This window comes from Lactuca sativa, chromosome 8 (genome assembly GCF_002870075.4).
Source record: "Lactuca sativa cultivar Salinas chromosome 8, Lsat_Salinas_v11, whole genome shotgun sequence".
NCBI classification, from domain to species: domain Eukaryota; kingdom Viridiplantae; phylum Streptophyta; class Magnoliopsida; order Asterales; family Asteraceae; genus Lactuca; species Lactuca sativa.
The window spans coordinates 183,110,559-183,135,083 of NC_056630.2; the positions used below are offsets into that span (position 1 = coordinate 183,110,559).

The window sequence follows — 24,525 nt, forward strand, 5'->3', positions numbered from 1 at the left end:
GTTTGTTACCCTCTTGACAACCGAAAAACCCCACTTTCGGTGGAGGTTTTCTCGATGAAAACTGAAGAAGAAGAAGGGAGGCAGTAACAATAAGTATGGGGGTGTTTGGGTTGCTTGTCATCGAGAAAGAAGAAGAAAACATGGTTAGAACGGAGGGTAGCAGCCTCCTTTTTGTGCTTGGGTTTTCCAGAGAGAGAGAGAGAGAGAGAGAGAGAGAGAGAGAGAGAGAGAGAGAGAGAGAGAGAGAGAGAGAGAGAGAGAGAGAGAGAGAGAGAGAGAGAGAGAGAGAGAGAGAGAGAGATTTATTTTATTTTTATTTTTATTTTTTATTTTTTATTTTAAATCTGAAAATCAGATAAAAAAATAAGAAAAAAAGAAAATCATATTAACAGGGGCAAATTCGTCATTTTGAAAAAATCAAAACAGATTGGACTAAACAAGCAACAAAATGAAAACTTTGAATCTCTGGTGCTAGTCCAAACCTTTTTAGACCAAAATGACAATTTTGAGCAAACCACAGAGACCATTTGTGCAGTTTAGTCTGGATGTTACAATAGTTGTCTTTTACATAATTTGGCTTAGGCTGATATTGATCCTGACATCAATGAGACAAAAACTGTAATTTTTTTTGATGTAACAAGATGGGATATAGTCTATATAAAAGACATGATTTTTTTATTATTATAAAAATAACGATAGAAAGCTTACATGGTTCCATCGAGTTTAAGAAGACTACCGGATAAACTTTTTAAGACTATTTTTTTGAAGATGAGAGAATGAGATTATGTCTTTTGGAGGGCAAGTCGATGCTTTATTTTTTGTGAAACAAAAAAATTGCATGTTTTAATCTATTGCCACAAGTCTTAGCCTAAAGGCAAGCTCTATTTATACATGGTTGTATTTTCATGTGTTTTTCATTTTAGAACATTATATTTTAAAAAATTATGTAGTTTTAGGCTTTTAGCAATGAAAATTGTTTTCTTATGGATGTTTTTTCAAAAGAAAGTGTTGTAATAGAGAAATGAAAGTAAAATGTTACATAGATAAATTAATGAAATTCCGTTGCTAGTTTTTGATGATATTAATGAAGGTTTCATTAGTTTCTTTAGATTGAAAAAAGATTTGGTATTATTTGTGTTCGGGTGCTTGAGATGAATAAAATTATAGTTCCTATGCTTCATCAAATTACATGTCCTAGTTTTCTCTAAAACTTTTCTATTTCCTTTAAGATTTTATTGTATATCTACTTTGGTAAACAATGCTAAATAGCTATAAAATTCATCATTTTCATAAACATATATTTAAAACTTGAACTTCACGTATTAACCGGATTCGATTTTGTTTTTTCTAAAAATGATCATAATTGTAAAATCTGAAAGCTAGGACTGCTATGGTGTAATTGTGAGTTAAGAAAAATATTTTGGGTCTATGAAAATAAACTAATAAAAGTCCGAGGGTAAAAATTATATAATAGAGTATTTGTGAGTTCAGAAGTAAATAAAACAAAAAACAAATAATTGGGAATCGAACTTGGGTATTCCATAAAATATTGAGATCTCCAAACCACTAAGTTAAAAAGAACTTGGTTATTCCATAAAACATTGAGACCTCCAAACCACTGTTAGAAAATATCGCATAAACATGATTGTATATTGTGCATAGAGTATGCGCTTTTAGCTATTTCCTCACAAATACAAACTTATATTTTAAAAAAATTACATAAATAGTCTTTATGGTTTACTAAAAATCATAAACTCAACCCTTGTTAATTTTTTTTATGTAGATGGTCTCTGTGGTTTCTAAAACTTGCATGAATTGTCCTTTTTGCTAACAAGTTAGTTTTTATGTGTTAGTTCAAAAATTTAGAAAAATAGATGGTTGAAAATAACATTTTACAAGTTCAAAGTGAAGGGGTCCAAATAACATTTTAAAAAGTAAATGGATGAAAAGTTATAAACTCATAAACATAAAATATGATAAAATTACATAAATGGTCCCTATGGTTTACACATTGTCCCAAACTCAGTCTCTGCTATATGAAAAGACCAAATTATCCTCGAACTAACGGTGTTAACAAAAAAGACCATTCATGTAAGTTTTGGAAACCACATGGACCATTTACGTCATAAAAATTAGCAAAGACTAAGTTTCTGACATTTGATAAACCATGGGAACCATTTATGTAATTTTGTCTTATATTTATAATTATTAACTATTTATAATACTCATGGCCAAAAATGAATATTTTCTAAAAGTTAAACATTATACGTTATGATCGCGTTTTCGAAAAGCCAAGAAGAATCTATTGAACTGGAGACCAACAAGTCAGGGAAACAAGACAACAAACATTGACTTTGGTACATGCATCTCGAGTTTAGATCTAAGAGACTAAGACAACCAAAATCAGAAGCACTCATGTAATTTGAAACTTCCATGGCGATCGTCACTGAATTACCAGAAGAACAAGAAGCGGCAATAACATATGATGTTTTCCTGAGTTTCAGAGGGAAAGACACTCGTCTCGGTTTTAGCGATCACCTCTACCAAGCTTTGGTGAATGAAAACATCTCTACCTTTCTTGATGAGGAAGAGGTTGAAACTGGGGAAGAACTTAAACCCGAACTTGCAAGAGCTATAAAAAGCTCTCGTGCTTCCATAATCGTGTTATCTAAGAACTACGCATCTTCAACATGGTGTCTGGACGAGCTCGTGATGATCCTTGAGCAACGAAGGGTCTCTGATCATATTGTTCTCCCTGTTTTTTACAACGTCGAGCCGACACATATCAGGAAGCAAGAAAACACTTTTAGAGAAGCGTTATTTGAACACAAACAGAGGATTGAGTCCGAAAAGGATGTGGAGAAGAAACTTCAGGGTGCTCGTAAGTTGGAGTTATGGACGAAAGGACTTACAGAAGTTGCTGATCTTAAAGGAAAGGATGCAAATGGCCGGTAAACCTTTTTATACTGTATTTATCACTTTCGGCAATCTGATTTTTCTGTTTCAATCAAATTAACATTTTAAGTCCTGTAACATTCAGAAATTCATTGGCGTCTTAGCGAAATCTTGAAATAAATGAGAAGGAATCAAAAGAAGAATTATCGATTACTTACGTTTATTGATTTTCATTTACATGGGTCGTGACTTATCAGATTTAATTCAATTTTCAGACGAGAGACTGTGTTCATCGACGAAATCGTTAAGGAAATTAGTAGTAGATTGGAGCTACACACCCGGACTAAAATCCCCCATCTAATTGGGATGGACATGTCTATTCTTACCATAAGTTCCTGGTTGAAAGGAGGATCATCATCAAAATCTGCTGAAATTCTCACAATTTGGGGAATGGCAGGGATTGGAAAGACAACCTTGGCAAAATATATCTATAGGTTGCATCGCCATGAATTTGAAAGAAGTAGCTTTGTTGAAGAGATTGAAAGAAAATGTGCAGAACAAACATATGCACTACTTGATTTACAAAAACAGCTTCTTAGAGATATTCTTAGGAAAAGAATTATTGAAGAACATGATGTAGATGTGTGCACATCTAAGATTGAGAAAGCATTACTTAATAAACCAACACTTGTGGTTCTTGATGGTGTTGATAACTTTGAGCAGATAGATGTGTTGATTGGAACAAAAGGTTTTCATCCAGGAAGCAAGATTATAGTAACAACCAAAGATGGGTCCCTAACAGAAAAGTGTTCATTGTTTCGTATGAAATTTCCTCCAAAGCATACAGAGCATGCACTTTATGGTTTAAGTGCTACAGAATCTCTAAGACTTTTATGTTGGCATGCATTTGGAGGTTATGATCCTAAGGAAGGTTATGAAGAAGAGGCAATAAGAGCTTCAAAGTATTGTGGAGGACATCCACTCGCTCTAAAGGTTTTGGGTAGTTCTCTAAATAACGAAGATGTTGCCACATGGAGTGATACCTTTGAAATGCTAGAGACAGGAGAATTCCATAATCATGTACACAAGGTCCTCAAAATTAGCTTTGATTCTTTGCCATCTCAAGATTGCAAAGAATTGTTTAAGCATATTGCATGTTTTTTTGTTGGGAAAGATAGAGAAGCTACGGAAATAATATTAAAGGAATGTGGCATTCGCACATCATATGGGATGAAAAAGCTCTTCGATAGATGTTTTCTCACAATTGGAGGAGATAATATGATCACAATGCATCAGTTGCTTCAAGATATGGGGAGAGATTTAGTCCACAAAGAATCACCTGATAAGCCATGGAAGCGTAGTCGAGTATGGAAACATGAGGAGTCCCTCGATTTGTTAAAAAATGACAAGGTAAATACAACATATATAGTCATCATGAGTATTCGTTAGCTTTATCATCCTTATAACAAAATGATTAATGTTTGTTTTGATTTTCTTTTTGATAGGGTACCCAAAGAGTTCAAGGTCTTATCCTTGACACGAACTTATTGAGAAAGGAGCATAACTTCCAAAATGATGATGTGAACAAGAGTTTTAGAGCTGATCAACCAATCCAGATGATCTATGAGTTCTTTTTAAGGATCTGGTTGTTTTTTGCTCGGCTTCTCCTAATGCTTTCATCTTCTCATTGCAAAAAAGTGGAATTGAGAACAGATGCATTAAGAAAGATGGATAAGCTAAAGCTGCTCCAACTCAATCATGTCAAAATCGACGGATCTTACAAGTATTTTCCAAAAGGTTTAAGATGGTTGTGCATGCATGGATTCCATTCAAAATTCATACCTTCGGATTTACCAATGGAAAATTTGGTTGCTCTTGACATGTCTTACAGTAATCTCACACAGCTTTGGAAGAAGCCAAAGGTATGAAATTAAAACCTTTTACTTCAATTTCTAGACAATTAATATCTTCGTTATAATATTCTTGATTAGAGGATATCCAATGCAACAGCTTCTTGGGTCATTGAAGATTCTTAATCTGAGTTATTGCGAGATTGTTAGAGTTGAAGGCTTCTCTTGGCTACCTGCACTTGAGAGGTTGATTCTTATAAACTGTAAAAGCTTGGTTCATGTGTGTGAGTCAATTGGCGGATGTGATGGCCTTGTTATTCTTGACTTGAGCTACTGCAATAATCTTAGTAATGTTCCAATTAGCATCAGCAAGTTAAAGAAGATTAAAAGTCTATCACTAAACGGTTGCTTAGGTGCTAGTGAGTTTCTAATGCGGATGAAGGATATGGAGTCATATGCATCTTCCTCTATTATACCGAAAACTCCAAAATCAATTTTGCTACCTTCACTAATAACCTTGTCGCTTAAGGGCAATAATTTATCTAATGAATCATTTCCAAAGGACTTCAGTAGCATGCCGATGTTGAAGATGTTATATCTAAATGGGAATCCAATTGAGTCCCTGCCTGATTGTGTGGGAAGCCTTAGCAGGCTTGAGTTTCTCTGTGTTGGAGAATGTTCGATGTTGAAGTCAGTATTATGCCTTCCACGTACAATCAAATATTTGTCTACTTCAATGTGTTCGTCACTTATTAAAATAACATTCCCTCAAGAAATGTCGGCCCCACCATTTGTGCATTACGATAATTCGGAGTCATTGACCGAAATTGAAGGCATAATAAAATTTCAAGCTATAGCACAAATTGATGAGCAGATATTATGTAGCTTGGGGTGGACAGATTTACAACATGTGAAAGATCAGAAGATGCGGATATGGGATTCACACAGATGGTTTCATTTAAACAGTCTCCCAATCCAGGTATTCTCTTTCTTCTGCTCTGTTTCTATTGATCTCACAAACACACACTAATATGCGTAAAATTCATACAATGTGATATTTTAATTGCAGATGAATTACGAATTTGGAATATTTAGCACATGTTTTCCGGGGAAAACAGTTCCAGATTGGTTACCTCATAAAAGCAAGGGTTCATCAATATCAATATCAATAGCCATGCCATCGTCTTCAATGAATAAAAAGCTACAAGGAATAAATATAAGCTTTGTGCAAACAGGAAAGATAGGTCATTTAAGCATAAAAGTAGAGAACGTGACAACAAATCGCACCTGGATATATTATGGTCATATATTTGCTGTTCCAGAAACTGATGAAGATATAGTATGGTTAAGTCATTGGATGTTTGGGGATAATGAGATTAAAAATGGTGATGAAGTTTGTGTTACAATGTTAAAAGGAAGGGGAGGTGATAGAGTAATGGTAAGAGAGTGTGCAATCAGTCCAGTGTATAATAATACTGATAAGGACAATAATGAAGAAGATCCTTTGAGTTATTACAAGTCATGGAAATATATTATTGGTGGTGATCTGTCCGCTTTTCAATTATCCTCAGGAGATTACTTATTAGACCAACGTCCTTTTGGTTATCATTCCCATGTATTTGAAGACCACTTATATAAACTATTTTTCGAAAGTAAGAATGCCATAACAAATACCCAAATGGAAGAATGTATTTGACAAATAACACCATACATTCATTGTTTTGTTTATTACAACATCCTACTTTTGTTTCTTCCTATTACAGATTTACAACATTGTACTTTGAAAACTCTACCCAACTATAGCAACGTGCAATCTTCACTGCTATAAATCAATAGATATTTTAAAAATATAATATGCTAAAGTAGAATGCCATAACAAATAGTCAAATACCCAAATGGAAGTATGGTGCTATAATTGGGTGGATCATGTACCTTTATTTGGTGATTTTTTGAGCTTATTGTTTTCTTGTGTGTGAGGATATTGTGATAACTGACAAATGATTATCCATGGAAGATGTTTGCACAAATGTAAATCCCTATAAAGATCAATATTTATGTATTTGCAGGCACTTTTGTTCGTCTATTTTTCAAGTAAAAAACAAATTCTAAGCTATGTTTGAAGAAGAGGGCATTCACATTTTTTACACAAACAAGTAATTAATATTTTTTAAGTAAATTACATTTTTGATCCCTGAGGATAGCTGATTTTTTTTCTCAATTTTGGTATTAAAAAGTTTTCTTTTTCAATTTGGTCCTTATTTAAGGTTTTATAATTTTTTCTCAATTTTGGTATTAAAAAGTTTTCTTTTTCAATTTGGTCCTTATTTAAGGTTTTATAATTTTTTTGTCTATCTTCCAAGTAAAATGACTATCTATTGGACCAAAATTTCAAAATACCAGATTTATTGATCGACCAAAAATAATCATTTTACTTTTCAAAGGGACCAAAAAGAACCTAAAATAAGGCAAATATTGCAAGAGAACATAATGGGATCAAAATTGCAAAATCTAGCTATACTCAAGGACCAAACATGTTGTCAGGGCCGGTCCAGACAGTGGGCAACCCGGATGACCGCCCAGGGCCCACGACTCCAGGGGACCCAAAATTTATGAGTTACGTAGTTTATATATATAAAAAAATTATTATCTAAATAATTTTTAGGACCTAAAGTTGGTTGAAACTCAAATTAGCTCAAAAGATAAACAATTTTGTTTGCTTATTAGTGCTAATTGAACATGTCTATATTGAATAGTAAATGATATATTTTTTTTTAATCTTTATTATATTTGTTTTTAAGAGCCATTTTTTTTCTTTTTGCCCCGGGCCCGGTATATGTTTGGACCGGCCCTGCATGTTGTTATTGTGCTGCTGCTGCAGCATAACAACCAATTTGTATTTTTTTCTACTAGAGTTTATATAACATGTAACCACTTGGACAAGTTAGTAGTCGATTTTGTTTCACATGACATCCTTTCTTTTTAAAAGCTTAATTAACGTTTTAATTTAAATTGATGATATTTATTTACTTATGCAATCATCTCTAGCCACTGTCCCAAAACCATAACCGAACGCTATAATCAATGATTTAATATGAGTTGATATAGTTAGTGGAAACTCTTTTTTTAGCTTTATACAAAAAAAATATGTTAAATATGATTACAAAAAATATATTACTACAATGATAATATAATTTAGGATGTCATATGTGTGGTTTCCATCCATTTAACCTATTTGAGACATTTTTCTTTATAACTTATTGGTTAATATAAATAAAACCAACTATTTTAAGCAAATTAATCCTAATGAAAACAACCAACAAAGAATAAATGCCAAAAGGTAAATCTATGGCGGTTAATTTGACAAGCTTCAACAACCAGAAGGGCCGATCCTGTAAACATACAAATAGAAGGGTCTATAGCTAAAATTTGAACGGAAAGCAACGGAAAACAACACCCAAACTATTCGTTAAGAAAAAAAATCGACGAACTGTATAACCGAAATTGAATGATCAAAATCGGAAATCAGATTTGAGAGAACGATGATGGAAGAAACCCTAGACGATTGTGCCAAATCATTTACAGCTATATACATATTCTTCATCGCCACCGCTTTTCAGTTATGTGACAAGTTCTTAGCACAGAAGAAGAGGGTAAAATTCCATCCAAACTTTCAAATTTTATATGCGATTCCATTTCGTTGTTTCAGTCGGATTATGCTAATGTGCGGGTTGTTTCTTCATTTATAGATTTCGATATATGGATTTGTTATAATGGAATTGTTTTCCTGTTGAAGTCGCTAAATTTAGTGAAAAATCTTTGCTTCATAATTTTCCTCTCATAATAATACTTTTAGATAACCATATAATTCCCTTTCTCGAAATGCATTCCTGTTGAATCTTATGTCATGATACCCTTTTAACGCTTGATGACAAAATTGATTTTCAGTTCAGTTATATATTTATAGTGATCTTGGGGAGTTGTCAATTGAAGCAAAAGATTCTTCTAGCTTTTACACGTGGAAAAAAAGGAAACATAGTTTTAAACATTTGATTATTATAACATCATACTTACAATTTTCTTTTTTCATATCAAGGCATTGTACTTTGAAACATCTACACAGTTATATCATTGTTCTTTCAAAAAAATTCTTATTAGGACATTATAACAACAAAAGTAGGTTGCTATAAAAAAATAAATAAATGCAAGTACATTGCTATTTCTTGTATTTAACCCTTTAAACTTTGAGTTAGCAGAAAGCTTCAATGAGTCAAAAGGATTTGCAGTTGCGTATTGAGATCAAAAGACTGTTGAAAGAGGCAGCCGCTTTGTCACAGTTAGTAATCTCAACAATTTTACCGTTTTCAAGGCCTCATTTGTTACACAGGACAAAAGATGACAAAAACAGATGTTTATGTCAATAGGACAAAATTTGCAGCTTTTTGTCGGGACAAAGCGAGTCCCAGTCCAATGCAGGACAAACATAGTATTGTCCTGCAAACAATAAATGAAGTTTGATAGTCCGCGCAAGAAAAAAATACTTAATATACTTGACACAACTTTTAGTGTTCCATATATGCATATAATAATACGATAATTAGATGGAAAATATGTTTATCACCTTTTAATCCAGGCCTTCAACATTTGCTCAAGCTGCAAAACTTAGAAGAACAGCAGCAGCTAAGGAGAAAGAACTTGCAAAAAGTATGATAGTTACTCACTTACTCTCCAATTTCTTGATTTTAACATCTAATTTTTCTTTTTTCCTTTTATAGCATTGTACTTCAAATAGAAAGGCAAAATTTCACATGCAAGTGAATTTTCCGATTATGTAGGTCAAGAGTCATTGAACAAGGATATGAAAACATCATTTGGGTCATATGAGAGAATTCTAATGATTTCAAAGGTGATAAAATATATTTTCATATTATTTATAATTATGATATTGTATTTGCAAGATAATTTACAACTTCTTGTAAATAGATTGTTGTATATACTTTACTTTCCATGTGGCATTGGCGTGTTCCTGTGGCTTCCATATCCAAAGAACTTGTGCAACCGTTCGGTAATCCATTCTTTTCCATTTTAAAAAAATTATAAATCGTCCTTTTTGTTATACATAAAATTTTTTACTGTGTTTGACATGCATTGGACGCAGATGTTAATGATATACAATTTGCAATTTTTTCTTTTTAATGCAGGGTGGTTTTTATCTTGGACGGCTATAGGTTCTTTTAGTGACAAAGTTATGGTAAATTACTTTTTTTTTTTTAACATATGAAAGTAACAAAATTATATTTATTTAAAGTTTAAAGTTTTATTTATAATTTATTGTAACTTTGATTGTAGATTGGCATTGTACCTTGGTTGATATTATCCAACAAGGTTGGAAGATATTTTGTTAAGAAAGTATTCAAGATGGCTTAACAAAAGATTTTTTGCTCACTCCCTTCATTAAATTAATTTCTTTTATTCTTTGGTGTGCTTTTCATTTGTAGTTTTTTTATAAACATTCAAGTTTTTGGTCAAATTGATATGATAATAAGAAAAAGTTTGTACACACATTTTTTTATTATTTTTTTGTTTATTTGTAACTATTCAAGTATTTCATTTGTAAATTTATTATGATTAATACAAATAATGTATTTTGTAATTTTTATAATTTTTATAATTCTTGTAATCTTGTTTGTTTATAAATTTTTATAAATACGGCAGTAATAAATTAAGTCTTTTTTTCTTCAATAAATTTGTATTGCTTAAGATTTAATAAAATTAAAAGTGATAATTTAAGTATTCCATTTGTTTCTTAACATCATCTTTAGGTTATCAGTTTTCTATTTGGGACTTGCACTTGATATACAGTTTAATCATGTCTCATAACTCATTTTAATCGGTATATTGATTTCAAAGTGTATTTAGAATAGTGCAAACTGTAGGAAATAACCACATATTTTACTTTTTTTGTTTACTATAATCTGTAAAAAAGCAATGTATTTACATTTCTTTATCTATGATAGTAACCTACTTATATCTTTTTAACGATAATAGTAATATGCAACACATAATAGTAATATACTTACTTTTCATCACTCATAATATCAATGTACTTACTTACAATTCATTAATCATAATTACAATGTACTTATATGTATCTAGTGTAACAAAATGTAGGTACGTTGCTATCATGGGTAAAAAAGGTTATAAACATTTGATATTAGCGATAAAAAATAAAGTATATTACTACTATCTATAGATTAATATAACCATATTGTTATTCCTTATTATTAATAAAAAAATATAAGTACATTGCTATTATGTATACAAATAAAAATGTGTGTAACACATATTAAAAGTGAACTTAAGTTATGCTACTATTCTCCCCAAAATTGCACATAGGGGAAAACATGAAACATAAAAACCAAAATTACCAACATTTAGGCATTGTGGATTTAATTGGCTAGAAGATCGTAGTCACCAAAAAAGTATTTATTTAGTTTTGCTTGTCTATTTGAATGATTTGAAAACCCAAAGGGCCACTTTATCGAACTTTAAAAATCAAAGGGGTCAAATTGAAACTTCAATCCACAGTAATCATCTAGAAATCGAGTAAAATCAAGGAATAAAGATCAGAACCGAATAATATTTCGGGTCCGCGCCGGTAACTTGTTGCTGCCGATATCTACTAACACCGTCCACCGGTGAATTATGAGCGACGAGAAGAGTAAATCCGGCACCGGAGATGAAAATATGGTACGGATAACTCTCAGAATGATTGGTCCTTCTCGTCCATCTTCCATGGATGTCCATTCTCCGATCAAAGTATGATTCTCTGCCTCTTCTTATTTCACATTCATATCTTAATTCCGGTTGACTTGAAACCTATAATTCACTAATTGTAAAACTATACTTGATGAATTCGACCGGATTTATTTGACGATTGCGTGATTGCACTTGAATGATCTTGATTGCGAACAATAGCAAATTGTAACAATGATGCATGAGATCATGTCTTACACAGATGATAATACCGATCAATCTAGTGCTGTTCTTATTTTAGGTTAATTAATTTATGTATTTTGGACTTTCCATTTCGGAGCCTTTTAATCCTTCATCACAAATTGATATGATTATGTTCTGAATTTAGATAAAATTGCTATTCGAAGTCTTTGTTATGCTATTAAATTTCACTCAGAAGTTCAATTTCATGAATTTTGAAGTTATCCCTTTGATATTCTTGTAGAACTATGTGGAACAAACTTGTTTACCCTAAAATAAGGGAAATGAAACTATAATAAGCTTTCAAATTTCTACATTTAGAGGACTGTTGCTGTTTGGAAGTAATCTTATTTTGAAGGAGATTAAACAATCAATAATTTAGAAGCTAATATTTTAGGTGATTGTTTTGATTTCTTCCTTCACTTATTATCAATTAGGTGCGTGATTTGAGAGCTCTGATTGCTGGAAATGCTCGATTGCCTCTTGAAAACTTGAGGCTTATTTTGCAAGGAAATGTGTTACATGACAGCAAATATGGTGATGATATATCTGTTCATTTCAACAATGGAGGTATTACTTTATTTCACTTTTGTAGTAATGATAATCATTTACTGTCATTCAGACACTTTATTCAGTCCAAAAAAGAAACCACCTTTTGCTTACACAACAAGTTATCCATACAATAAAACAACTTCCAAGTTTCATAGTTCTACTGATTTGCTCCTGCCCCGTATTTTTTTTATTGTTTCTAATACATAAGAACCTTTTAGTTTGATATCTGGGTGTGGTAATTGCAATTAAAATGACTCTTTATTTTTTCATGTACAACATCTAAATTGTTGGAGAGTTGTATTATATCATCCAGATACTCTTATAGTTGCTGTTAAACCAAAGCCTCCTGCCAAACACATTCAGAATGGATTTGAGGATGAGGAAGAGGAACTGGTAAGAACTGATCAATTTGTGTTACATGATTATTTCTCTCTCTATGCATGGCATGACATGACTATATATAACAAGGCAGAAGATGACATGACTTTTTTTTTTTTCTTTCAAAAAATAGAAGTTTCAGCTCCCAGAATTAAATAGCGGATGGAAGAAGAGGCTTTTCATTATTCTACATGAAAAGTTGAAGATACCTGGTACACACATGGTTTATGAAATTTATGGCTTATAAGTTACAAAAACAGGCTTAAATGCAAGAAATAGCAACATACATTCCTTCATTTAATTGTTTATCATTTCTTTGTTCTTTCAAATGTTTTTGTATGAACACATTGCACTTTAAAAAATCTATCTGGTTAGCGCTTTCCTTTCAATTTTTTTTTCTTATTTAGACATTGTACTATGAAAAACCTACTCAATTATAGCAATGAAAATTTCTTTATATTGATTTTTCAAAGTAGAATGTTGTAATAGGATTAAATGAAAGTAGGATGCTTTAATAAAGAAATAAATAAAAGTACATCGCTATTTCTTGCGTTTAACCCTTACAACAATGGTTGGTCCTAATTTTTTTTTTTTTTTTTTTTTTTTTTTTTTTTTAATCTTCATTAGATATGGTTCTGATGGCAATCTTCTCTCTCAGTCTGAAGGTGTGGGCCCTAATCATTATGTGGTTTATCTTAGCACCTATTGCTCATAGATGGGATATTGGACCTTTATACGTAAGTAAATCTTCTATGAAAGATTCACAAATTTGATCTCTTCATAAAAAGTGGGATAGGAACTTTTGCTCTTGATTCTCGTATATGCAAAAGACATGAATGCCCTCCATAGCTCTAGTTTCAATAACGAGGACAAGGAGGGCATTCACGTCTTTTATACAAACAAAAGATATAGAGAGCAAGTCTCTGGGTGGAAAAAAATATTTGCAGTTTCTGTCCCATTGACATCAGTCTCAGTCTAAACTTGCAGTGCATCTCTAATTGGTTTTTTTATACTCTCCATTTATTTAGATACTCGGAACTGGCTTTGCCATCATCTTTTTGAATCTTGGCCACCGGCAACAGGGTGATATGAGGTAACTTTATGGCTATTTTCGCTGATGAGGAGGAGGAGGGTATTTATGTCTTTTGAACACATGAGATCGAGAACAAATCCCTATCCCACCTTCCTCCATCTTTGTGGGCAGGACAAAAAATTGTAATTTTTGTCCATTGACATGAGTCCAGGTCCTAGTCCAATGCATGACAAACACAGTACAACATGTTTTGTTCTGTTCTGCTATGATAAATGGTAATCCTCTTTGTTGAATTTGTGTAGTGCTTATTCGATATTCAACGAAGATTTTAGAGAACTTCCCGGGACATTTAATGCAGAACGAGTCGATAGAGATATTCGGGCGGGCCAATTTTAATTATTTGTGTTTTAAATTTAAAAATCTAAATCATGTTGATTATTGTTTTGTATCATACTCATGTACAAAAGGTATAGATATAGCTAATCCAAAAAAGTTGGTACTGGATTTTTGTTTTATTTGTATATTGGTTGTGGGACTGGTTGGTTGGTGGGGCCATGGGTGAAGATGGACAAAACAGTACAAAACTAAAAACCTTCAACCGACCCAAAACATGTTCTAAAAAAAGACTATTGATTAGGATTGACCCGTCTTTAAAAAATCCCAATTCTGTTCTCATATAAGTCATAAAGTGTTGAAACCGAAATCGGTCTAAAACCGAAACCCTAAACTAGTTTTTATTAATCTATAATAGATTTTTCTATGAAAAACAATCAATAGTAAAGTTTTTGTTAATCTTTTTTTGCCATATTGCCACCAACCCAACAAACATACAAAAAACTAAAAGGTATCTTACTATGTAGTAAAAAAAATTCCACAAAACTTATCCATGAATTATGAGTTCTATCAACTATGTAAATGAACAAAACATTATTAGAATTATGAAAGGACTTTATGTGAAGAAAGTAAAAACACTATGGGGGTCGGTGAATAGACTTTTGCAGTAGCTGGATTGATTTTGACCAACTTATTTGTTAATTACATATGTTATCATTACATCATTTTCGTCTCTTTAATTAGAATAAAAACGAAAAAAAAAATGACATTTAGGATTTCATTATGTGTTGTTTCTAGGGTTAATGACTTCAGAGGGTAATACGGTTTTAACTTTGGCTACATTAGGTCCTTAAGTTTTTTTTTTTATTTTTTTATTTTTTTATTTTTTTTATTTTCTTTTTTATTTTTTTTAATATTACACCAATATGGTTGTTATAATCGTTTAATAATGTTTTAATTTGTCCATATTAGGTCCTTAAGATTTTTTTTTTTTTTTGTACATATCACACTAACATGATTGTTAAAACGGTTTAAAGAGAGAGTAATAAAGTTTTAATTTTGTCCACATTAGGTCCTTATTTTTAATATTTTTATCATTTCATGTAACTCTTTTACAATTTATATTAGTATCTTGTTAGATGGTTTCATCATTTCATCTTCTCATTTTAGCCGCCCATTCACAACCACCATGATTTCAATTGAAAGATTACATAACAATTTCTGTCATTTTTACAAAAAAAATAAAAAATAAATAAATAAATAGTAAAAAAATAATGTTTTAATTATTAAGGCTATGTTTGACGCGCCACAGCTAGTTGATAAGCTAGTTTATTTTTCAATCTTTTTTAAGTTGTCATGTTTGAAAAACCAAAAAGTGGCTTATAAGCTACCGTTTTAAAAATCTACTTAGACTAGTTTTTTAAAAGTTTTTTTAAGTTTCCAAATATACCCCATAATAAATTAAAAAAATATATTTTTTTAAATGCCCCTTTATGTCGTTATATAAATTTCCAACAGATTATAAGCTAGTGGCGGAGCTAGGGTCAAAGTAAAAGAGTATTCCCGACAAGTAATGGGGTATCCCCGATAAGTAATGGTGTATCGAGGCTATCCCATTGGTGGAGCCATTACTTATCGGAGATACCCCATTACTTTTTGGGACCTTTTTACTTTAAACCTGGCTCCGCCACTAACTTATAAGCCTTCTGAAATTTATATAATAACATATAATGACATTTAAAAAATATGTTTTCTTAATTAATTAAGGGGTATATTTGGAAAATAAAAAAAAAGCTTTTAAAAAACTAGTTTAAATAGTTTTTTAAAACGTCAGCTTATAAACTACTTTTTGGCTTGCCAAACATGACAACTTAAAAAAGATCGTAAAATAAACTAGATTATCAGTTAGCTGTGGCGCACCAAATATAACCTTAATCATTAAGACTTTTTTTTTTTTTTTTTTTTTTTTTTTTTTTTTTTTTTTTGTAAAAATGACAAAAAATTGTTATGTAACCTTTCAATTGAACCATGGTTGTGGTGAATAAGCGACTAAAATGAGAAGATGAAATGATGAAACCATCTAACTAGATACTAATATAAATTGTAAAAGAGTTAGATGAAATGATAAAAATATTAAAAATAATGACCTAATGTGGACAAAATTAAAAGTTCATTACTCTTTTTTAAACGGTTACAACAACCATGTTGGTGTAATATGTACAAAAAAGACCTTAAGGACCTAATGTGGACAAAATTAAAATCTTATTACCTTTTTTAAACGGTTATAACAACCATGTTGGTGTAATATTCAAAAAAAAAAAAACCTTAAGGACCTAATATGGACAAAATCAAAACCTTATTACCCTCCTAGTTCATTAACCATTGTTTCTAAAGTGCAAGTATTTAATGGCTCAAATCAATGTTGTCAAGATCGGGATCTCACCTAGGATCGTTTTTGGGTTTGCAAGATCGGGATCGAGATCCTAAGATCCTACAAAATAAAATATAATTTTAATTTATAATATTTAATCATGAAAATTATTTCAAACATTTAATTTTTCGTTCAAATGTTATAAAAACTTCAAAATATTAATTACAGGCCACAATAAAAAATGATAAATTGTAGATTGGTAAAAGGTAAAGGACATAAAGTGGTAAAAAAATTCATTTGCAAAAAAAAAAAAGAAAAAAAAATCAAGGAAATGTAGGATCGTATCGGATCTCGATCTTACGATCCTAACTGCGATCCTACCCAAAATACGATCCTTTTACGATCTGGATTGTTTTTCATACCTAGGATCGTACAATACTACGATCAGGATCGCGATTTTGACAATCATGGCTCAAATTACGTCTCCTAAAAGGCTAAAACCGATTTGTTCAAAGAAATATAGAAATATTGTAATAATATAATTCGTAATCACATTTAACCATCAACTATTTAGAAAAAAAAGACAAAATTTTATCGGGTAAAAAATGATTTTGCCATTGTAACGAAAATTATAATGTCTAACGCGAGACAAATTTAGTATAAAATACAGGGTTTGCTATTCAAGATATAAATCATCTCTTTAGCAAACATATACAAATAATAATTTGAAAACACATTTGAACCGCCGGTTAGTTGTTAGATGTTAAATTCACCAAATTAATAAATTCGTCTATGCCTGGATTTGAACCCAAGACCTTTACCAAGTGGGCTAGTCTCACATTGACAATTTTCAATCCCACATTGGCAATTTTCAAAGATTTAAGGTCACGCTTTTATGTATGTTCTCACGCAGTTCTATTCCCTTTACCAATCAAAGTCAAACCAATACTCACGATACATGTCAAAGTCTACCAAATAGCTACATTAAAAACAATTCTTTTTTTTTTTTTTTTAATAGAGAATATATTAGATTTTCATCTAAATTGGTATTACCCTTAAGCACATCCAATGTTAGTTTGAAAGTGTTAGTCTTCATTTAATAACTTAAAAGTATATTGTAACATTATCCAAATTTGATATGTATACCTATTTCTTTCTTTAGTTGATGATTTTGATAAAAACTTTTAGAGAGAAATGTGAGGTGTTAAACATTATACATTATACATCATACATATGCATTTTGACATGATATATATATCATAAGTAATTCGTAGTAGAGTTTTTTTTTTTGTTTTTGTATATTTTTAGTAGCTCAAATGTATTTAATCGTTATTTTCACATTAGGTTCATATTTGAATTGCTGCCATCATTCTTGAGAGTCTAATGTCATATTATTTTTCCATTTCATTCTTAGACATTTGTGTATATAGCAGTTTGGTTCGTTTATTGGTCAAAACCGAACCATAACAATTACAACTGGTTAACATATTTCGATAGCCATCAGGTAGCGGTCAGTATTAGTTTTGGTCAAAGGTTTTAGTCGATTAATAGTTATGGTTAATGGTTAATATCGGTTAACCATAATGGTCTAAATAACTAAGTTTTAAATTTTTTATTCTCAATATTATTACAGACCATATATATAAGTTGTATTGTAACATCCGAAATTTCAGATATTATATTTATTCGTTGAATTTCAAGTTTTGTGGAAGAACTCGGCGAGTTGATGCGTAGACTCGCCGAGTAGAGACGCGAATCATTATCCGGGTGGATGGCTGGACTCGGTGAGTCGCCCCAAGGACTCGGCGAGTCCATGCTAATGAAACCCTAATTCCTCGGGTTTGGGGCCTATTTAAGGGGCCTTATGGCCGTTATTTGCAGCTACCAGACCCCAGAGAGAAACCCTAAGTGAGCTAGAGCGTTTGTGAGAGGAAAGGAGTCATTTCTTGATCACTGTTAGTGTTTTTGCAAATAGAAGAGGACCAAGACAAGAGGAGGCTGAAGAGGGTGCTAATCCAGTGATTCCAGGGCTCAAAGACTTCATTTTGAGGTATTCATTCGACCCTTCTTCAGTTTATGGTGTAATTCTTAGAGTTAGGGCTTTTTAGCCCCTTTAGAGGATGGTTATATGGAGTAATTGGTCCCCTCTCGTGTTGGTGCTGTAGATCTGGACCCAAAGAGGTCCAGAGACCCTTTTCCCTTTAGCTTTATGAGTGTTAATGGGGGTTATGAGCTTTGGATGTCATTTTAGAGGTCATATCTTCAAATAAGGCCTTTGAGCCTTTGCATGAGCACCAAGATGTTAGCTTTACGTGATTATAATGCTTTGGGAAGCTAGATCTACGGTTTAGAGGAGCGGATCTGACCTCAGGAGGTCAGTTCAGCTTGAGCATGGCATGAACTCGCCGAGTCCAATAGCCGACTCGGCGAGTAGGACGAGGGTTTTCCCGATAATCACACAGTTGGCGACTCACTGAGTTGGGGAAGTGACTCGGTGAGTCAGAGGGAATCTAGAGGACAGAATGCACGATGGTACTTGCCGACTCAGGAGCCGGACTCGGCGAGTTGGGTCGGGACATTTCACAGATGGTGATCTGTGATGATTTGCAGAGTTGAAGATTGACTCAGTAAGTCGAAGGAGGACTAGGAGAGTGAAGTCAACGTGTGGACTTGCTGAGTCACAGTTGTGCGCTCGGCGAGTTTGGTCAAGGTTGACTGTTGACTTCATTGACTTTTAGGGTTAGTCAATGTTTGGACCTTAGAGTCATCGGAAGGGTAGGATAGTCTTTTACCCTTCCTAGAAGATGTATAGAGAGAGAGAGAGGGAGAGAGAGAGAGAGAGATTAGCCTAGCCCTGAGGGTCATATTAATTAGAGTATTTATTTCATGTGATTTGGCAGGGGCTAGACCAGAGTTATCGAGTCAGAGATTTACTGAGATATCCGAGGTGAGTCTTCTCACTATACTTTACCTTGAGTAGGTAATCGGAGTTATGCGATACAGTGTTTGTATGCTATATATGTGTTATGTGTTGCATTGTATTATTCTATGTGATTTATGTTGTGCATGTTTACAGAGTTAGAACCTGAAGGTTCACAGAGACAGAACCTGAGGGTTCACAAAGTTTGGGTGCACGGACCCACAGAGTTATAGCCTCGAGTGGCTAATATGTGTTGTATATGGTATTTTGGGGAACTCACTAAGCTTTGTGCTTACAGTGTTTCGTGTTATGTGTTTCAGGTACTAGTGAGGATCGCGGAAAGGCGCCGACTTGATCAGTACACACACGGGATTTTTATGTTATGAGATCTTGGGATTGATATATGTTATGAATTGAGTTTTAAACAATGATGCTTTTATAAATAATGAGTGAATTATGTTTTTATAAAATGCGAAAAATTGTTATGAAATTTACGGTGTTACAAGTTGGTATTAGAGCCTTGGTTTGAGGGATTCGAGTACACCTTCGGGCGTATTTGAACACAAACTGAGGATTTGAGAAATATTTTCAAAAGAGAACCAAGTTTTCTAAAAAGAGTAAAAGATTTTTGGAAAATGCAGAGCAGAGTCGTGTGTACGATCAGTCAGCGCCCAAACGGTGATTTCCCAAAATACCCTTATGTTATATGATTATGAGATTGATATGATGTATTCTCGTGCTAGAGTGGGCTAGGTATTCCTATTAGGACTAGAGTGGCCTGATTTGTGATGCCTTAGCCTAGGGGGAGGTGAGCTGCTATGAGATGCTTGAGAGTGAGTAGGTAGCAGTGAGGAGCTTATGAGAGATCTGTTAGAGAATGGATTATGCATAATAGAGTACCGGGGACTTGGGATCCTAGGAGGAGAACTTGGGGTGTATACTGACGCGGTGTGGACGGTAGTATTGGGCCCGTACTACTGAAAACACCGGGACGGTGTACAGTTCAAGTAAGAATTTTCGGGATGCCAGGGATCAAGGAGGGATGAGTTATCGAGTGCGAGTATGCTCGAGTGAGTTTCTAATATATCGTATGTTGTATTTCAGAGGTAGATCATGGTGATGACACGTCATGCGCTAGAGAGCAGTGAGACTAGTGATGAGGAGATCCGCCGGATCATCCATGAGGAGGTGGCTGCGGCCCTCAGGGTAGAGATACCAGAGATGTTCGGGTCTATTAAGACCATGCTGATTGAGACTTTTGACGAGCGTTATGCCGCTCTTTCTGAGGCTGCTGTTGCAGCGGCCACCACAGCCGTCGCTGCTGCTAGTCCGTAAGGGGGTGACTTGTTGTTCAGGGAGTTCAGCAACACGAAGCCACCAGAGTTTGATGGATGCAGGATCCGATTGCAGCGATGAGATGGGTATCTGACATTGAGGGGTGTTTCTATACATGCTCGTGCCCGGAGCACTTGAGGGTTCGGTTTGCGCTGAACCAGCTTCGCCTGGGGGTGAAGGACTGGTGGAAGTTCATGACAACACACTATTCTCCAGCAGAGCTTGCTGCGGTGACCTGGGAGAAGTTCACCGCCATGTTTCGTGATGAGTACGTTCCCTCGGTGGAACGAGATCGGTTGGCACAAGAGTTTTTGACCCTCAAGCAGGGTACAGAGTCTGTTACGGTTATTACCAGGATGTTTCATGAGAGGGCGATGTTCTGCCCTGAGCACGTGTCTACTGAGCAGGCACGTATGAGCCGTTATTTGAGTATTTTGAGGAGAGATATTCGGGAGTTCGTGGCGAACTCCTCGTACCAGACATTTGCCAAGCTTCAGGCAAATGCCCGGAAGAGGGAGATCGAGCTAGAGACTCAGGCTAGGGAGGAGGCGGAGTCTCAATAGAGGGATCGGCGATCGGCACAGTCCCAGCCGACAGCCAAGCGGGCTAAGCTCGCTGATTCCAGAGCAGGGAGCCATAAGGGCCACACTTGTGGAAAGTGCGGCAAGGGTCATGATGGAGTTTGTAGAGCTGGATCTTGCTACAAGTGTGGCAAGGAGCGGCATATGGCCAAGGACTGCCCCAAGGGGTTTGCAGTGTGTTTTCACTGCATCCAGACCGGACACCGGAAGGCCGAGTGTCCGCTACTGCGAGGGTCAACACATGGAGCTTCTCAGGGGTTTGCCCCTGCTGCTGTTAGAGCTTCTGATAGTCGGCCGGTGAAGACCGAGACGCCGAAGGCTCGGGGGAGAGCCTTCCAGTTGACTGCGGAAGAGGTCCGCGCAGCGCCCGATGTCGTGGCTAGTATGTATTCCTTCATGTATTTATTTTAATGTTTGAGATTTTGTGCTTATATTATGATATGCATAGGTACTTTTCTTGTGAGTTCTGTACCTACTTTGTTGTTATTTGACTCGGGTGCGAGTCAATCTTTTATATCGTTGGCTTTTAGTCAGCACATCAGTATTAGTCGAGAGGCGTTGAGTTGACCTCTGAGAGTCTCCATCGCCGACGAGAGAGCAGTGTATGCCACGGAGGTGATTCAAGGATGTGTACTCGATATTTTCGGTGTAGAGTTTTCTATTGATTTGGTCCCGATTGCGATGGGGGACGCCTGTGTCATCATAGGCATGGATTGGTTGAGCAGATTTGGAGCAGTTATCGATTGCGAGCGGTAGCTGGTGACTATATGAGACCCAAGTGGGGGAGTTCTTACGGTGTACAGCAAGGGTACCCGTCCCTATTCAGTGTTTTGTTCGGCTGCTAGAGCGAGGCAGAGTCTACAGCAGGGCTGTAGTGGTTTTGTAGCGTATGTGATGGATACGAGAGTTGGTGCAGAGAGACCGAGTACGGTTGAGGAGGTTCCGATAGTACGTGAATCCCTGGATGTCTTTCCTGAGGAGTTACCGGGTGTGCCTCCCGAGAGGCAGGTTGAGTTCCGCATTGATTTGATTCCAGGGGCAGCACCTATTGCCAAGGCGCTCTATCGCCTTGCACCTCCAGAGATGCAGGAGTTATCCTCGCAGCTTCAGGAGCTGCTAGGGAAGGGGTTTATACGGCCGAGCAGCTCGCCGTGGGGAGCACCAATCCTTTTTGTGAAGAAAAAGGATGGTTCGCACCGAATGTGTATAGATTATCGAGAGCTGAACAAGTTAATGGTCAAGAACCGTTATCCTTTGCCGAGGATCGACGATTTGTTCGATCAGCTGCAGGGAGCGTCTTGGTTTTCCAAGATTGATCAGATATCTGGATATCATCAAATGAGGGTGCGTGAGGAGGATATCCAGAAGACCGCATTCAGGACTCGTTATGGGCATTACGAGTTCATGGTGATGCCATTCGGGCTCACCAATGCGCCTGCAGCGTTCATGGATCTCATGAATAGGGTATGCAGACTGATGCTCGATCGATCAGTGATTGTGTTCATTGAAGACATTTTGGTGTATTCGAGATCCAGGGAGCAGCATGAGGAGCATTTGCGAGAAATCCTCAGTATGCTGAGATCGGAGAGGCTTTACGCCAAATTCTCCAAGTGCGATTTTTGGTTACGGGAGGTGCAGTTCCTTGGTCACCTCGTTAACCAAAAGGGGATTTTGGTCGATCCGGCCAAGATCGAGGCGGTGATGAGATGGGAGGTGCCGAAATCTCCTTCTGAGATCAGGAGTTTTCTAGGGTTGGCCGGCTATTATCGGAGGTTCATCAGGGATTTCTCCAAGATTGATGTTCCTCTCACCAGGTTGACCCGGAAGAGTGTGGTGTTCAGCTGGGGCCCAGAGCAGCATGCCTCATTTGAGACTCTTCGCCAGAGATTGTGCGAAGCCCCGGTGTTGGCTCTTCCAGAGGGAATGGAGGACTTCGTGGTGTATTGTGATGCATCGATATCTAGGATGGGCGCGGTGTTGATGCAGATGGGGCATGTGATCGCGTACGCATCAAGGCAACTGAAGCCCCATGAGGCAAGGTATCCCACCCACGATCTAGATTTGGGGGCTGTGGTGTTCGCCCTCAAGATTTGGCGCCATTATCTGTATGGGGTTCGGTGTACGATATACACGGACCACAAGAGTTTGAAGTATTTAATGGATCAGCCAAACCTGAACATGCGTCAGAGGAGATGGTTGGATGTAGTAAAGGATTATGATTGCGAGATCCTGTACCACCCGGGCAAGGCTAATATGGTAGCCGACGCCCTGAGTCGTAGGGGCAGAGAGCACCCCGATTCGGGATATTTGTATGAGATTGAAGGTGATGACTCCGGTGTTGGACACCATCAGAGGGGCTCAGGCTGAGGCAGTGAGACCGGAGAACCGTAAGAGAGAGCGAGTTATCGGACAGGTGTCAGAGTTCGTGACCGATAACAGAGGGCTTATGACCTTCCAGGGTCGGATTTGGGTATCGTTTGTTAGAGGAACGCATACCATCTTGATGGAGGAGGCGCATAGATCGAGATTCTCGCTCCATCCCGGGGCCACTAAGATGTTTCTGGATCTTAAAAGGGAGTATTGGTGGCCCTATATGAAGAGAGATGTAGCGTGGTTTGTTGAGAGGTGCCTAACCTGTCGTAGGGTTAAAGCTGAACATCAGCGACCGCATGGTAAGTTGCAGCCACTGGAAGTCCCAAAGTGGAAATGGGAACAGATATCCATGGATTTTATCACCAAATTGCCGAGAACGGCGAGGGGTGTCGATGTGATTTGGGTGATAGTAGACCGCTTGAAAAAGAGCGCTCACTTTCTCGCCATTAGTGAGAGTTCTTTTGGGGAGAAGTTAGCAGATATATATGTGAGAGAGGTGGTATCGCGGCATGGGGTGCCGATCTCGATTGTGTCAGATCGAGATGTGCGTTTCACTTCTAGATTTTGGAAGAAATTCCATGAGGAGTTGGGTACGAGGCTGCATTTTAGTACCACATACCACCCACAGACTGACGGTCAGAGTGAGCGGACGATTCAGACGCTCGAGGACATGCTCCGAGCATGTGTGTTGGATTTTGGCGGAAGTTGGGACACATATTTGCCCTTAGCGGAGTTTTCCTACAACAACAGCCATCATTCGAGCATTGGAATGCCGCCCTTTGAGCTGTTGTATGGGAGGAGGTGTCGGACTCCCATTTATTGGGGAGAGGTGGGGCAATGAGTGATGGGTAGCACGGAGATTGTGCTTCAGACGACAGAGCAGATACAACAGGTCAGGCAGAGATTGTTGA

The 24,525-nt window shown here is 35.8% G+C and overlaps 2 protein-coding genes across 2 annotated transcripts; both read left to right on the forward strand.

Moving 5' to 3' along the window:
- Positions 1-2,278: 2,278 nt before the first annotated feature.
- On the forward strand, positions 2,279-6,473 carry LOC111881769 (disease resistance protein RPV1). Its single transcript, XM_023878162.3, has 5 exons — positions 2,279-2,951; positions 3,171-4,305; positions 4,401-4,817; positions 4,906-5,724; positions 5,815-6,473. Exons 1-5 carry the CDS (start codon positions 2,434-2,436, stop codon positions 6,439-6,441), a joined length of 3,516 nt encoding a protein of 1,171 aa, XP_023733930.1. The 5' UTR covers positions 2,279-2,433; the 3' UTR covers positions 6,442-6,473.
- Positions 6,474-11,368: 4,895 nt separating this feature from the next.
- On the forward strand, positions 11,369-14,216 carry LOC111881789 (uncharacterized). Its single transcript, XM_023878183.3, has 7 exons — positions 11,369-11,561; positions 12,176-12,308; positions 12,604-12,683; positions 12,802-12,880; positions 13,296-13,405; positions 13,697-13,761; positions 14,004-14,216. Exons 1-7 carry the CDS (start codon positions 11,448-11,450, stop codon positions 14,095-14,097), a joined length of 675 nt encoding a protein of 224 aa, XP_023733951.1. The 5' UTR covers positions 11,369-11,447; the 3' UTR covers positions 14,098-14,216.
- The last annotated feature ends 10,309 nt before the right edge of the window (positions 14,217-24,525 follow it).